At 42.8% G+C, this 17,848-nt stretch overlaps 1 protein-coding gene across 2 annotated transcripts in view; it reads left to right on the top strand.

Moving 5' to 3' along the window:
• Window positions 1-7,168, top strand: part of LOC144683742 (exocyst complex component 1-like) — a 141,315-nt gene extending 134,147 nt beyond the window's left edge. For both annotated transcript variants that reach the window (XM_078547083.1, XM_078547084.1), the window contains 2 exons: window positions 1,368-1,562; window positions 6,815-7,168. In XM_078547083.1, the coding sequence (XP_078403209.1) occupies window positions 1,368-1,562; window positions 6,815-6,967 (348 nt within the window). In that variant the 3' untranslated portion in view covers window positions 6,968-7,168. The remainder of the gene's footprint in view (window positions 1-1,367; window positions 1,563-6,814) is intronic.
• Window positions 7,169-17,848: the final 10,680 nt, after the last annotated feature.

The raw sequence follows: 17,848 nt of genomic DNA, 5'->3' as shown, positions 1-17,848 counted from the left end.
GTGCATTCAAATACAGAGCCTTTAGTTCTGTCTTTTTACTGTTTTTGTGAACTCTTGCCTTATCTCTGTCCCTTCCTGCCCTGCTCTGGTTATCATTACCCATGTTGCTACTCTATACTATTGCCATGTCCTTTCCCTTTAATTTACCACATTTTCTCTCATTTGACAACAACGCCCCCCCTCCCCACTATTTAGTTTAAAGCCTTCTCTACTGCCCTAGTTATACAACTCACCAGAACACCGGTCCCAGCACAGTTCGGTTGAAGACTCTCCTATCGGTACAGCTCCCACTTTCCCCAGTGCTGGTGTCAGTCCCCCATGAATTGAAACCCATTTCTCCCACAGCAGTCTTTGAGCCACACATTTTTAATGTAGCTGCTCCTAGCTGTTCATAATCCCTAACCAAAACCTCTCTCCTAGTCCTATTTATTTTGTTGGTACTCACGTGAATCACGACCACTGGACCCTCCCACTCCCACTGCAAGTTCCTCTCCAGCCCTGAGCAGATGCCCCGAACCCTGGCAACAGGCATGCAACACAGCCTTCTGGACTCATGCTCTCAGTTGTAGAGAACTGTGTCTGCTCCCCTGATTAGACTGTTGTCTACTACCACTATTCCTATTTACTATCCCTACTTGAATGGCTTCTTGCACCACGGTGCCATGATCAGTTTGCTCATCCAACCTGCAGCCCCTGTTCTCATCATACAAGCTGCAAGAATTTGAACCTGTTGGACAATTACAAGGACTGAGGACCCTCCAACTGTACCTTCTCGACCCCCTTACCTACCTTATTCACAGTCAGACCCCACTGTCCCTGACCGCTGAGCAAATCAGAAGACCCTAGCCTAAGGAGTGTGACTGTCCCTCAACTCCATTTACTCGCCTTTATTCCATATCCCTTGATGACTTCCCTGACAAAATCTATTGATCTCACTTTTGAACATTTTGATTGACATAACTGTGCCTGTCATGGAGTTCAGCTACAAGTCTGGTTGCAGCATGTGGCATAATTTGTTGACAGCTTCCCAGTTAAATTGAAGCCTCTACTCGCACTGTTGCTTGGATACAAGGAGATGTATGCACCTCTGCCTCTATATTCTGGTGTGCGATATTGGAGGATGGATCCCAATTTTGTAGTGGCAGGTTGATGCCTCTGAAACAAAGAAAAAATATTTTAATTGTTTGTAAGCTGCTCACAACTTTACCTGTAACATGATTTTTTTTTAAATCAAGGATTACGCATACTTTCTTGAAATATTTGCTGAATTTTTTCAAATAATAATTCTTTCAACTGATTAGTTGAGCATGGAATTGTTTGTACAAAAAACTTTAATTGATCATGGACCTGATATTTTTAATTTACAGATCTTTTTTGATGGGGTCAAGGCTCGTATTGCACAGGGTGTCAAAGAGGATGAAGTTAGCTATCAACTGGCATTCAGCAAACAGGAGCTGAGGAAGGTGATTGAGAAATACCAAGGCAAAGAGGTGAAGAAGGCTCTGGAAAACCTCTACAAAAAAGTTGTCAAGCATCTAAGTGAAGAAGGAAACCTTTTACAGGTAAATGGAAATTAAGTGGAAAATCAAAACTTAAATCATGCAAGAGAGCCCAGTAATGAAATGAGTAGGGTGACTCTTTAGTGAATGGGTCAATTCATACAACTGCTATTAAAAATGGATGGCATGATATTTGCACCCATAACTTTGGCTTCTGTAGCACTGTTTCCAGCAAATGCCCTCACAGTGAGGCACGATGCCCCTCAACTAGCTTCCGGCACAGCCTGCTTGATACTCCATGCTGAGAAGGGTGTCATGTGGGTGTACCTTTTGTACGCCAAAAGCATCTCACCCGTTACTCAGTCCCTATTGTCACTCATCCCTACCGTCTGTTGTGAGGCTCAAGTTACAAATTTGGACCATACAGGTCCATTGTATGTACTCATTTGTCACTCACCAAAGAATAAGTATTCATCTGCAAGAGCGGCCCAGCAGCGGTGTTATTTAAAGGCCCAGGCACCCAGCTTTTAAATAAGAAAATTTAAAATATGTTATGATCCAGTAGAAACCAATAACTTTTAAAAAAGGGATTAAGAGAAAAGACATGAATGATAGGAGGAGCCGGTGACGTAGTGATAATTTCACTGCACTAGCAACCCAGAGGCCCAGGCTAATGCTCTCATAACACGGGTTCAAATGCCACCAAAGCAGCTGGTGGAATTTAAATTAGTTTAATAAACCTGGAATTAAAAAGCTATTCTCAGTAATGGTGACTATGAAATCATTGTCTTTAAAAACCCATCTGGTTCACTAATGTAAGGGAAATCTACTATCCTTACCTGGCCAACATGTGACTCCAGACCTCCAGCAATGTACTTGACTCTTAACTGCCCTCTGAAGTGGCCTAGAGAGCCACTCAGCTGCATCAAAGTGCTACAGAAAAGTCAAAAAGGAATGAAACCGGACAGTCTATTTGGAATCGACTGAGGTGCCAAAAACGACAGCAGCATACCCAGCCCTGTTGACCCTGCAAAGTCTTCCTTACTAACATATGGGGGCTTGTGCCAAAATTGGGAAAGCTGTACCACAGACTAGCCAAGTAATAGTCTCACATAGTCATAATTGCAGAACAATACCTTACAGACAATATCCCAGACACCACCTTCACCATTCCACCAGAGGTGGTGGCCCAGTGGTGTACAGTTGTGAGGGTGTTACCCTGGGAGTCCTCAACACTGATTCCGGCCTGACCCCATGAAGTCTTATGGCATCAGGTCAAACATCAGCAAGGAAACCACCTGCTAATTGCCACCTGCTGCCCCCCAGCTGATGAGTCAGTACTCCTGCAAGTTGAACACCACTTGGAGGAAGCACCAAGGGTACAGAATGTACCCTGGGTGGGGAGGTTTCAATGTCCATCACCAAGAGTGGCTCATTAGCACCATTATTGACTGAGTTGACCGAGCCCTAAAGGACAAAACTGCTAGACCGGTCTGCAGCAGGTGGTGAGAGAGCCAACAAGAGGGAAAAACCTACTTGACCTCATCCTCGCCGATCTACCTGTTGCAGATGCATCTGTCCATGACAGTATTGATAGGAGTGACCACCACACAGTCCTATTGGAGACAAAGTCACTTCTTCAAATTCAGGATACCCTGCATTGTGTTTTTCAACCGTGCTAAATGGGATAGATTTCGAACAGACATAGCAACTCAAAAATAGGCATCCATGAGGCACTGTGGGCCATCAGCAAGAGCAGAATTGTATTCAACCACAACCTATAACTTCATGACCTGGCATCTCCCCCGACTCACATTACCATCAAACTGGGATATCAGCCCTGGTTCAATAATGTGTGCAAGAGGGCATGCCAGGAGCAGCACCAGGCATACCTAAAAATGAGGTGCAAACCCAGTGAAGCTACAAAAAATGACTACATGCATGTCGAACAGCGTAAGCAGCATGAGATAGACAAAGCTAAGCAACCTCACAACCAAGGGATCAGATCTAAGCTCTGCAGTCCTGCCACAGCCAGTCGTGAATGGTGGTGGATAATTAAACAACTAACTAGAGGAGGAGGCTCCACAAATATCCTAATCCTCAATGATGGAGAAGCCCAGCACAGCAATGCAAAAGACGAGGCTGAAGCATTTGCAACCATCTTCAGCCAGAAGTGCCAAGTGGATGATTTATCTCGGCCTCTTCCTGAGATGCTCAACAGATGCCAATCTTCAGCCAGTTTGATTCAGTCCACATGATATCAAGAAATGGTTGAAGGCACTGGATACTGCAAAGGCTATGGGCCCTGACAACATTCCAGCAATTGTACTGAAGACATGCTTCAGAACTAGCTGTGCCGTAGTCATGCTGTTCCAGTACAGCTACAATACTGGCACCTACCCGGAAAGATGGAAAATTGCCCAAGTATGTCACATCCACAAAAAGCAGGACAAATCCAACCTGGCCAATTACCGCCCATCCGCCTACTCTCGATCATCAGCAGAGTGATGGAAGGTGCCGTCAACAGTGCTCTCAAGTGACACTTAGCCAGCAATAATCTACTCACTGATGCTCAATTTGCGTTCTGCCAACTTCAACTTTATGATACAATGATCACTTTCCCCCAAATGCTCCCTTACTGATGCATGATCCACTTGCCCCACCTCATTCCCAAGAACCAGGTCCAGCAATCCTCCTTTCTCATTGTACTGAAAACATACTGCTGTAAAGAATTCTCCTGCACACCCCGGAACTCTTCCCCACCTGTGCCCTTTACACAACTACTATCCCAGTCCATATTTGAGTAATTAAAGTCACCAATTATTGATACACTATCATCCTTGCACGTCTCTGTAATTTCCTTGCAAATTTGTTCCTCTACATTTTTCACTTTAGTTGGTGACCTATAGACTACACTGAGGAATGTAATTGCACCCTTTTTTATCCCTTAGCTCTAGCCAAATAGATTCTATCCTTGACCCTTCTGGGACATCCTCTCTCACTCCAGCACTGCAATGTTCTTCTTAATACCGCCATTCCCCCCCACCTCTTTCCTCCCTTTCCTATCTTTCCTGAACACCTTCAGAATCCAGAAATATTTAATACCCAGTCCTGCCATTCTTTGAGCCAGGTCTCTCTTATTGCCACAACATCTTATTCCCTTGTGGCTATATGCGTCGGCAACCCATTAATCTTATTTACCACATTCTGCACATTCACATACGTGCACTGTATGCCCTAATTTAGACTTTATCACCTTCCCTCTTATGCTGAACCCACCTGATGCCTCACTATTTCCTATTTTAGTGCTATCTGTCTCTCCCAGTATTCTTCTCACCTTGGTATCCCTTTCTAGTATTATCTCCTGATTCCCATACCACTGCCAAGTTAGTTTAAACGATCCCCAATGGCAACAGCAAATCACCCCTCAAGGTAATTGGTCCTGGCTCTTTTTAGGTACAACCCATCTGGCCTGTACATCCCATCTTCTCCAGAACTGATCCCACTGTCCCAAGAATCTAAAGCTCTCCCTTCCACACCACCTCTCCAGTCACGCATTTATCTGCTCTATCCTCCTAGCTCTATACTCACTCGCATGTGGGACCAGGATTAATCTGGATATTACTATTTTGTTAATTATTGTTAACTTCCTACCTAGCTCCATAAATTCTGACTGCAGGACCACATCCCTCTTTCTACTTATGTCATTGGTACCAATATGGATCATGACCACTGGCTGTTAACTTTTTCCCCTCAGGGTGCTCTGTAGCCGTTCAGTGACATCCTTGACCCTGGCACCAGGGAGGCAACATACCATCCTGGATTCCTGTCTGCAGCCGCAGAAATGTCTGTCTGTTCCCCTAAATATCCAATTTTGTATCACTATTGCTCTTCCAATCTTCCATAGGCCCCTCTGTACAGCTGAGCCAGCTGTGGTGCCATGGACAAAGATCACCTGTTTTCAGTCTGCTTAATATTGTACACTCTTTTGTGTTATCTAAACATTAGCTTTCATCTCAGATGTTAAATTCTCCATAACTAAGTATGAGGGTACAATCATATGGACATACAAACTATTTTCAAAGAAGACATTTGACATTTTGAAAATGTCATTGCAGTGATTTGAGTATTACAATGATGCAAATTTTAAGACTCGGGTCAAGTAAGTTGCATTAACTTCATATAATATCTTAAGTTCTGCTACCACTTAGCTCAAGGAAAATCCAACAATGCATGGTTACCATAAAGTAATGAACAACAATCTGTAAATGTTTACATGTTTGATTTGCACCAAATTCTTCTAACCATTAGGAAAGAAAATAATCGGAATTTGATTTGCTTAAGTACCCTGTTCCCTACTAATAAATATAAAGGTACATAAACTTTCAAATCAGTAAAGACAGAATAAGGGATAATGAACAATTGTACAAAACACTGGGGTAACAATTTCACTTTGGGTGCAGTCAGCAATCTGGGTACAAATTCCACCCAAAATTGCACCTTTTTAGAGAAGTGTTTTGTTTCTCCTAAAGGTGTTGCTCAAGCTCATTTCCATATCGGTGAGCACAATATCTCCCATGACTTATGAAATCGGGTACTGTTTTAGAGTGTAATTATTTTTTAAAAATCTTTAAAAGCATTCCTTGATGCTTGTAGTGTGTAACTTGTTGCAGTTTGTGATGAAACCATTTTTAGCTGTTTTCATCAAAAAAGCATCTAAATCAGTGGCTAGTCGACCACCTGTGAGTAATCAGATTTAAAATAAATGAAAACTATTTTACATAAGTATACAGAACTATTTGCTAGTTATAATGGAATATAATAGTTAACTCCCTTAATAATTTTTTTAAATATTTATATTTAAAAGTATATCTGTTATTGTCCTTGCACCCAAAAGAGCCTGCTTAAATTTCCCACCTGCTCAATGGCCTACAAATGAACGCAATTAGTGAAAACTCCCAATGGTGAGTGATTCAATCTGGAGGCGTGGCCACATTTGTGGACAAGGCGAGCTTCCATCACAATGCTTTTTAAACTAGCACAAAAGATTGTGCTTAAAATTTTGTGGTCTTTTGCATTAGTTTTGCTAATTTTAGGTGAAATGCGCCAAAAATAGTGCATCTGAGCAGAAGTTTTCAGCTAATTTTCTCTCTATCCCTTTTTACTTTATTTTTCTTACAGCAGAATAAATTGTATTTATGAATATTCAACAGTATGTGTTGCCACTGCTTATTCAATGAAACCACAGTATAATATGATTGTGAAGTGGCTCCAGAAAAGACAATGCCTAAATGCATAACTTACTAATTTCACAGGTAGTGTGGTATACTATGCAAGGAGAGTTTGTTCGCCAGTACAAGGAGTTTGAAGAAATGATTGCTCGATGTTATCCTGGCTCTGGCATAACCATGAATTTCAGTATAGAGGATATTCTGCTGTATTTCTTAGATATAACAAAGGCAATCTAACAACCAACTGTTTAATATTTTATGCAGCTCCTATTCAAACATGAAATGGGCTAAATGGTCATAATAGAATTGGAACCTTTATACAGTTAAGTTGTGAAAAATTTCAAGTTATCTCAAACCCAAAGTTGTGATTTTATGTAACTAAACCAGACACCACCATAACGTAATCATTTTTAATTATTAAAGGAACACCTTGCTTGAGGATTTTGTTTAGCTTATCACTTCAAAATCAACCCGTACAATTCTATGAAGCATGTGGTAACTAAGAGCACATGGTTCTGAAATTATACAATTGAATACTGACACTTGTCTGAAATTTCTTTCCCCAGTTTAGAACTTGGGTGAAGGATAGAACTGGAGCCTAGTCTTTATGCAGCTACAAGCTTTCATGTCATGTATCTTCAAACCAAAGGTCATTTTTCAGCCTGCTACTATATATATGGGGAGAATGTCTCCCCCTTTGTGGAGGTTGTGTGGTTTAAGTTTTAAAAACCTAAATAAAAAAAAGAAAAAATTTTAAGACATGTCCCCTCATGTGATAGTGTCGCATGAGCTGGGACATGTCAATGAATTTCTCTAAAAATTTTTATTCAATTTATAAACACTCCATGAAACCTCATCCCACCCATGGATGAGGTTCCATGAAAAATGCGAAGGCCGCCTGGGCTCTTTGCCAGCCCGCCAACCTAAGGTTGGACGGGCAGCTCAGTTTATTAGTTTAATTTGTTTCTAAATGGCCTTAATAGGCCTTTGACAGTTCGTCAGGCGCTCAGTCGAGTCAGCTGCGCGCCTATCAAACTGAAAATCTAAATGACACGCTGTGACATCGGGACGCACGCCCGATGTCACCCCACGTCATTTTATGCCTCAGCGAGCAGGCCCCGCCCCTGCTCACCAAGCCAAAAATTCTGGCCTATGAGTATCAATAACTTCCCACAGTCAATGCCGAACACAGAGGTTCCCAAACTGTGCATCGTGGCCCCCAATGGGGTTGCAAGTTGAGCAGTTGGGGTCACGGGCTTTGAAGCAGCACTGGTGGCTGTGGAGTGGAGACTCAGGTTTGACCACCATGAGATTGGCTGCAATACCCCTTTAAATGTGCATGATTTTTTTTTGCCAGCAGAGGCTCAATCACTGCCACTAACAGAGCCTTCAAATTGGTAGGTATCTGAGTTTTTTTTTGTGCCTGTACTCCTGCTGACACGCCCACCCGCCCACATTAACACCCCCACCCCCCTCCTCCCAACAACTCTCTCTCCCGCACCCTCTCCCCAGTCAGCAACTCTCTCCCACACCCCCCCTTCCCTGGTCAACAACTCTTTCCCCCTGATTTTGACTCTGGGGTCAGGCCAAGTGTGAAGCATTAAAATAAGGTCACAAACTTCCCAAAAAGTTTGGGAAGCATTGGCCTAGCATCTGAATACAAGTAAACACCCAATTAATAGAAACATAGAAACTAGAGCAGGAATAGGCCATTCAGCCCTTTGAGCCTGCTCTGACATTCAGTATGATCAAGGCTTATCCACTATCTCAACGCCAAATTCCTGCTTTCTCTCCATACCCCTTGATGCCCCTAATATCCAAAAATTTATCAATTTCTTTCTTGAATATACTCAGTGACCCGGCCTCCACAGCCTTCTGTGGTAGAGAATGCCACAGGTTGCCCATCCTCTGATTGAAGACGTTTTTCCTCATCTCAGTCCTAAATGGCCTGCCCTGTATCCTGAGACTATGGCCCGTGGATCTAGACTCCCCAAACAGGGGAAGCATCCTCCCTGCATCCAGTCTGTCTAGCCCTGTTAGAATTTTATACGTTTCAATTAGATCCCCTCTCATTCTTCTAAACTCTAGTGAATACAGGTCCAGTTGAACCAATGCCTCCTCACATGACGGTCCTGCCATCCCCAGTATCAGCCGAGTGAACCTTCACTGCACTCCCTCTATGGCAAGTATATCTACTCTTAGGTAGGGAGACCAAAACTGTACGCAATACTCGAGGTGTGGTCTCACCAAGGCCCTGTATATCTGCAGTAAGACATCCCTACTTCTGAACTCAAATCCTCTTGCAATGAAGGCCAACATACCATTTGCCTTCCTAATTGCTTGCTGCACCTGCCTATTTACTTTCATTGACTGATGTACAAAGACACCCAGATCCCTTTGTACATTCACATTTCCCAATATATCACCATTTAAATGATAGTTTGCCTTTCTGTTTTTCACACCGAAACATATAACTTCACATTTATCCATGTTATACTGCAGCTGCCATGTGTTTGCCCACACACACAACTTGTCTAAATCACCCTGAAGCCTCCTTGCTTCCTCCTCACAATTCACAACCCCACCCAGTTTTGTGTCGTCAGCAAACTTGGAAATATTGTATTTGATTCCCTCATCCAAGTCATTTATATATATATATATATATATGTGAATAGCTAGGGCCCAAGCACTGATCCCTGCGGTACATCACTAGTCACCACCTACCACCCAGAGAAAGACCCATTTTTTTCCCACTCTGTTTCCCAATTCTCAATCCATGCCAATATATTACCCCCAATCCCATGTGCTTTAATTTTGCCCACTAGCCTCTTATGTGGGACCTTATCAAAAGCCTTCTTGAAACTCAAATACACCACATACCTCTTCACTCACCGATGCATAAAATGACGTGCAATTATGTCGGGCGTGCGTCATTCAGATATTCAGCTCGGCGGGTACGTACCAGAGTCGGCTGTGTGCCTGCCGAACTGTCAAAGGCCTATTAAGGCCATTTAAATATCAATTAAAATACTTAACTGAGCTGCCTGTCCAACGTTAAGGTTGGCGGGCAGGCAAAGAGCCCAGGCGGCTTCGCATTTATCATGAAACCTCATCCACGGGCAGGATGAGGTTTCATGAAGGTTTTTAAAGTTAAATAAAATTTTTAAATACAATTCATTAAAATGTCCCAGCTCATGTGATACTGTCACATGAGGGGACATGTCTCAACATTTTTTTTTTGCCTTTATTAAAATTTTTAAAAATCAAACTGATTTCCCCGAGGCAGCTCTTTGCCTCAGGGAGATTTCTGTGCTGAACATAGGCCCCAACTCAGCCTTCTTCCCCCGCCCCCATAGCTTCTGGGTGCACGTCACGCTGGCCCGGCCTTAATTGGCCCACCCACATAAAATGGTTGCGGGCATCGATCGGTTGCACCCACGCCCGCTCCGCTCGGCCCGCCTGACGGGGAGAAAATTCCCCCCCACGTCTTTTATAATAGCCTCTAGCATTTTCCCCACTACTGATGTTAGGCTAACTGGTCTGTAATTCTCTGTTTTTTCTCTCCCTCGTATTTTAAGTAGTGGGGTTACGTTTGCCACCTTCCGATTTGTAGGAACTGCTCCAGAGTCTATAGAATTTTGGAAGATGACCACCAATGCATCCATTATTTCCAGGGCCACTTTCTTTAGTATTCTGGGATGCAGATTATCAGGCCTTGGGGATTTTTCAGCCTTTAACCCCATTAATTTCTCTAGCACCATTTTTTTACTAATACTGATTTTCTTTAATTCCTCCCTCTCACTAGACCCTTGGTTCCCTAACATTTCTGGGAAATTATTTGTGTCCTCTTTTGTGAAGACAGAACCAAAACATGTGTTCAATTCTTCTGTCATTTCTTTGTTCCCTATTATAATTTCCCCCCTTTCTGACTGTAAGGGACCTCTGTTTGTATTTGCTAATCTTTTTCTCTTCATATATTTATAGAAGCTTTTAGTCAGTTTTTATGTTTCCTGCAAGTTTACACTCATACTCCATTTTCCCCTTCTTGATCAATTTTTTTGTCCACGTTTGCTGAATGCTCCCAATCCTCAGGCTTGCTGCTTTTTCTGGCAATTTTATATGCCTTCTCTTTGGATCTAATACTATTCCTAATTTCTTTTGTAAGCCATGGTTGAGCCACCTTTCCTGTTTTATTTTTGCGACAAACAGGAATGAATAATTGTTGTAATTCATGCGTACATTCCTTAAATATTAGCCATTGCCTATCCACTGTCAACCCTTTTAGTAAGGTTCCCCAATCCATCATTGCCAACTCGCGCCTCATACCCTCATAATCCCCTTTATTGAGATTCAGGACCCTAGTTTCGGATCCAGCTTCTTCACTATCCATCCTAATGAACAATTCTATCATTTTATGGTCGCTCTTCCCCAAGGGACCCCGCATAACAATATACAATTAACTTTTTCAGCAGAGACATTACCCCATTTAAAATCAGTGTTGTTTGCTTAAATATAATGAGATTCAAATTTTTCAGGGTTTTACTGGTCTCCCACAAGGGACACCAGTGGAACTACCACCCCCAGGGAATGGAGGACACTGTGCTATTCCAGGTCATTGTTACTTCTGGAAGTCCCTTAATGGCCCAGTATGGGGTTCCACCCATAATTTGAGCATCCATGCTGGAGGAAGCAGGCCCAAGAGTGGCATAATGTTGGGGAGTTCCTACGAATATACGAAATAGGAGCAGAAGTAGGTCATTCAGCCCCTCGAGCCTGCCACGCCATTCAATAAGATCATGGCTAATCTGTTTGTGGTTTGAATTCCACATTCCCATTTACCCCCAATAACTTTTGATTCCCTTACCTAACAAGAATCTATCTACCTCTGCCTTAAAAATATTCAATGGCCCCACCTCCACCACCTTCTGAGGCAGAGTGTTCCAAAGTTGCACAACCCTCTGAAAGAAAAAAATTCTCCTAATCTCTGTCCTAATTTTAAAATAGTGCCCCCTAGTTCTGGACTCACCCACCGGAAGAAACATCCTTTACACGTCCACCTTGTCAATACTGTTCAAGATCTTATGTACTTAATCAAGTCACTCCTCACTTTTCTAAACTCCGGTAGACAACTACAGCCTGCAGGGAACCCAGCATAAAATCCAAGACTGATACACCAAGGGCGAAAACAGCAACACAAATCACTGCCAAGGGAGATGTGGAATGTAAGCGGGTTGGTGCCTAGACCTCAAAAATAAGAGCAGCTTCCTTTCAAAGAAGTGTCCCACATTTTGACACTTTGGATATGAAGGATGGCATCTTCCTTTTCTCAGCTTACACTATGAACCCTCTGATGATGGAGGTACCCCTCAGATACCAAAGGCCAATCTTTTCTCCATCGAACCGAAACACTTTGGGTACATCCCAGCATTTGAGTCAGCCCAATACATTTTTTGACCCCAGTATTCAGAAATACATTTCAAATAGAAAAAACCTGCTGTATTATCAAAATTCAGAACCACAGTATTTACAGTCTGAAAGATGTTTTCCTGCAGTTGTAGCAATCTACTATGTATTTGTTAAATAAAACTATTTGTTACAGTTAAAGAGTTTAGTGGTTCATCTATGTGTTGCATAAGAAATTTCCAGTGTCTGAAGTTAATAGAGTCTTAGAAAAAAATGGAAATTGTAGTGATATATATGCCATTTGTGGTTTTTCATTGCAGGATGTCCTATAATATATTTTGAATTGTAAACCCCCAGATATTATGACCTAGAAATTTCTGGACCTGGAATACACAATGGGTATAGGCCAGACAGCGGGTTTTGAATTTGGAATGGGACCTGGTTTCTATCAGAACTTCTCCCAACTTATAAAAGTGCTTGCATCCACACCTTCAATTGACCTGACCAACATCAACAACTTTCCCCTATTTAGTATAGGAAAACATCCCAAGGGGCTGCACAGAGGCATTAGAAAAATGGATATGATTAGGAGGAGTAACCAAAAGCTTCACCAAATCTGAGTGGATAGTTTCAATCATGGTGAGAAAGAAATCCAATGGATTTGTCTCGGAAGGTGATGTTGGAGGAGACGGGAGAGGGGTTAAAGGAGGCAGTTGATTGTAGTGGAGAGGATCCTGGCAGTTTGCTGGCTAGGAAGATCTTTGAGTTGTGGTGGTTTTGGCAAGAGAGAAAGAGATCTAGTCAAGATCTGATTTTGGTGATGGATAGCTCAGCAAGTTGTGTGTCAGTGACACATAAGTTTACACCCCTTGGATCTAAGGGCCAAAGAAAGAAATGCTACCAGGCGACTAACTGAGATGAAAGAAGATAGAAGTTTTGCTGAGAGCAATAGCATGAAATGTGAAGGTAAGAGTAGTTGAACAAATCAAGGTTTCAGGTAAGGTAGGGGGCAGAAACTAAAGTCTGACTGTATTGTCACCATAGCAGTTTGGATAGGACAGGTACTGAAATGTATAATCAGGTGGGGAGTCTTTCCAGGAGTGGTATCAAACATGAGCTAAGTTTTAACCAAGGCCACAATGTATAGACAGTCATCCACATTAGGGTGGTTGATGGGAAGAATACGTGATGCACGTGCATTAGCATGCTATGTCAACATCCTGGCGGAAGTGCAACAAGGGTAGAAGAGAGCAGGAAAGACTGAAGGTAATGAGAGGATAAGGCACATAAAGAAAGGAAGAGAAACAGAGAGGAAGAGTAAGGGATAGAAACAAAGGGAGGAAGACGGGGTATAGATTGAGATAATCTAACTACATGATCCAAAGCAAGGTAGTGAAAAAATTTTTGAATTGCTGCTCTATTTCGTTATAGCCAGGCTCTGTATGTAATATGTTATTGTTGTAGTAATCACTATCATTCAGTCATGAGCAATGGATAACGAGGAGCAGGATGTGATTGAGATGCAACCAATGAGGTGAGTGGGGCAGCTAACAAACAAAATCAACTGCTATGAGAGTCCTACCTTCCAAAGCAAAACCTATTAAAAGTTAACATATCTCATGCAAGTATGCACTAAACTTCAAAGGCATGATTTTCCTGACTCCCCCTAGAAAGACTATTTTCGGGGTCACTTTTACTCCTTTATAAGAGTTCTGATGCTAAACTAATGATTCCCACTGCTGCCATGGTACCTTCTTTCCTCTGGCTGTACGGGCTCTCAGAGATTTGCTGGATCCTAATCAGGTCAGGAATATGGGACATCCTGAAACTGGGAGTTCCTTCTCTGTCCCTTTCTATGTTTTTAGATCTTTTTTGGTGGCAGCTAGATGGCTGGAGTCACACTGAATTACACCAGAACAGCTGCGGATTTTTTGCATGCTCCGAGAACAAGGCCGACATTTTGAATTGAGCTTAAGACGTTCTCCAGACAATTCTCTGAGAACCATATTTGAAATTGGTTCTCACCATAAACATTTATTATTTAGATTATTGAAATTTAAAAATAAAAATAGTACAACTTGACTTAGATGCTCAACCTGTAGAAACTTAGGATCATAAGATATAGAAGCAGAAGTAGGCCATTCAGCCCACCAAGTCTGCTCCGCCATTCAATGAGATCATGGCTAATCTGATAATCCTCAACTCCACTTTCTGGCCTTTTCCCCATAACACTTGATTCCCTTACTAATTAAAAATCTGTCTATCTCAGCCTTGAATATACTTAACAACCGAGCCTCTACAGCCCTCTGCAGCAATTAGTTTCACAGATTCACTATCCTCTGAGAGAAGAAATTCCTCCTCCCCTCTGTCTTTTAAATGGGCGACTCCCTTACTCTGAGATTATGCCCTCTGGTCCTAGACTCTATCACAAGGGGAAACAACCTCTCAGCATCTACCCTGTCAAGCCTCCTAAGAATCTTATGTTTCAATAAGGTCGCCTGTCATTCTTCTAAACCCCAATGAGTACAGGCCCAACCTACACAACCTCTCCTCATAATAAAATCCCTCTATACCTGAGATCAACCTAGTAAACCTTTTCTGGACTGCCTCCAATATCTTTCCTTAGATAAGTGGACCGAAACTGTTCACAGTATTCTAGGTGTGGTCTAACTAGTGCCTTGTTTAGTTTTAGCAAGACTTCCCTATTTTTATATTCCATTCCCTTTGAAATAAAGGCCAACATTCCATTTTCCATCCCCATTATCTGCTGAACTTATATGGTTAGCTTTTTGTGATTCATGCACGAGGACCCCCAAATCCCTCTGTGCCACAGCTTTTTTTTTTTGCAAAAATATACTTTATTCACAAAATCTCTTCAACATTTCAAACCATTTCAAAATCACCATCACAAAAATACAATCAGGTTCAACTTTTACAACGTGTATCACGAAATGCATCAATACAATAAATGAATATTACAATCATTTGCAGACATTCATTTTGAGCTGTACAGCCCGAGGGGATTTAAACAGTTCCCAGTCCCTCGGTGCACTGTGGCAGAAAGGTCTTAGGCAGCGACGCTTCCCCATTGCGCCTTTGTGGCGGCTGCCCCAAGCTTTAGTGCATCCCTCAGCACGTAGTCCTGGACTTTGGAATGTGCCAGTCTGCAACACTCGATCGGGGACAACTCTTTGCGCTGAAAGACCAACAAGTTTCAGGCAGACCAAAGACCTCAGTAGACTCTGGGGACATGGGTCCATGAATCTGAATTCAGTTAAAACCTGGAACTAAAAGTCTGATGATGACCATGAAACAGTGTTGATCATCGTAAAATGGATAGCAGATTGGCGAATTAATAGAAGACAGAGAGTTAGGATAAGGGGGGCATTTTCAGGATGACGACCTGTAACAAGTGGAATGCCACAGGGATCAGTGCTGGGGCCACAATTATTTACAATACATATTAATGAGTTGGATGAGGGAAGTGAATGTACTATCGCCAAGTTTGCGGATGACACAAAAATAGGTGGGAAGGCAAATGGTGAGGATGACACAGAGTCTACAGAGAGATATAGACAGGTTAAGTGAGTGGGCAAAAAATTGGCAAATGGAATATAATGTGGGAAAGTGTGATGTTATGCACTTTGGCGGGAAGAATAGAGGAGATGAATAATATTTAAATGGAGAAAGACTGCAGATAGCTGTGGCACAGGGGGATTTGGGGGTCCTCATGCATGAATCACAAAAAGCTAGCATGCAAGTTCAGGTAATAGGGAAGGCAAATAGAATGTTGGCCTTTATTTCAAAGGGAATGGTGTATAAAAATAGGGAAGTCTTGCTAAAACTATACCAGGCACTAGTTAGACCACACCTAGAAGACTAAGAACAGTATTGGTCCCCTTATCTAAGGAAAGATATACTGGCATTGGAGGCAGTCCAGAAAAGGTTCACTAAGTTGATACCGGGTATGGAGGGATTTTCTTATGAGGACAGGTTGAGTAGGTTGGGCCTGTACTCATTGAAGGTTAGAAGAATGAGAGGCGACCTTATTGAAACATATAAGATTCTTAGGGGGCTTGACAGGGCAGATGCTGAGAGGCTGTTTCCATTTCCAGGAGAGTCTAGGACCAGAGGGCATAATCTCAGAGTAAGGGGGTCACCCATTTAAGACAGAGATGAGGAATTTCTTCTCTCAAAGGGTGGTGAATCTGTAGAATTCTTTACTGCAGAGGGCTGTAGAGTTGGACTGGGTAGTTAAGTATATTCAAGGTTGAGATGGTCAGATTTTTAATCAGTAAGGGAATCAAGGGCTCTGGGGAAAAGGCAGGAAAGTGGAGTTGAGGATTTTCAGATCAGCCATGATCTCATTGAATGGCGGAGCAGACTCGATGGGCCGATTGGCCTACTTCTGCCCCTACATCTTATGATCTTAATGTACTCTGGGTGGGGGACCTTAATGACCATCACAAAGAGAAGCTCGGCAGCTGGCAGACTGAGCTAGCCATTTCCTAAAGAACATAGCTGCTAGACGGGCCTGCAGCAGGTGGTGAGGGACCAACAAGAGGGAAAACGCTCTTGACCGCATCCTCACCAAGCTGCTTGTCGCAGATGCATCTGTCCATGACAGCATTGGACGGAGTGACCACTACACAGTCCTTGTAGAGATGAAGTCCCATCTTCACATTGAGGATACCCTCCGTCGTGTGGCATGACAACCATGCTAAATGGGAAAGATTTCAAACAGATCTAGAAACTCAAGACTGGGCAGCCATGAGGCGCTGTGGGCCATCAGCTGCAGGAGAACTGTGCTCAACCACAATCTGTAACGTCATAGCCCAGTATATCCCCCACTCTACCATTACCACCAAGCCAGGTGATAAACCCTGGTTCAATGAAGATTGCAGGAGAGTATGCCCGGAACAGAACTAGGCATACCTAAAAATGAGGTGTCAACTTGCATGCCAAACAGCATAAGCAGCAAGTGATAGAACAAAGCAATTCCACAGCCAATGGATCATATCTAAGCTCTGCAGTCCTGCCACATCCATGGACAGATGCATTCTGCGTGAATGGTGGTGGACAATTAAACATCTCGCTCCACAAATATCACCATCCTCAATGACGGGGCAGCCTAGCACATCAGTGCAGAAGATAAGGCTGAAACATTTGCAAGAATCTTCAGCCAGGAGTGGAGTGGATGATCCATCTCGGTCATATCCGGAAGTCCCCAGCACCACAGATGCCAGTCTTCAGCCAATCTGATTCACTCCATGTGATATCAAGAAACAGCTGAAGGCACTGGATAGGGAAAAGGCTGTGGATCCTGACAATATTTCAGCAATAATACTGAACCAGAACTTGCCACTCCCCTAGCCAAGCTGTTCCAGTACAGCTATAACACTGGTATCTACCTGGCAATGTGGAAAACTGCCCAGGTATGTCCTATACACAACGAGCAGGATACAATCAACCCATCCAATAACCACCCCATCAGTCTACTCTCGATCATCGGTAAAGCGATGGAAGAGGTCATCAACAGTGTTATCAAGCGGCACTTGCTTAGTTTGGCGGGTGCGCACCAGAGTTGGCTGAGCGCCCACCAAACTTTCAAAGGCCTAATAAGGCTATTTAAAAATTAATTAAAATAATTAACGAAGCTGCCCGTCCAACCTTAAGGTTGGCGGGCAGACGAAGAGCCCAGGCAGCCTTCGCATT

This window comes from Cetorhinus maximus, chromosome 8 (genome assembly GCF_964194155.1).
Source record: "Cetorhinus maximus chromosome 8, sCetMax3.hap1.1, whole genome shotgun sequence".
NCBI lineage: Eukaryota > Metazoa > Chordata > Chondrichthyes > Lamniformes > Cetorhinidae > Cetorhinus > Cetorhinus maximus.
Note: the sequence above shows the minus strand (reverse complement) of the source record. Positions and strands in the feature narration are given on the sequence as shown.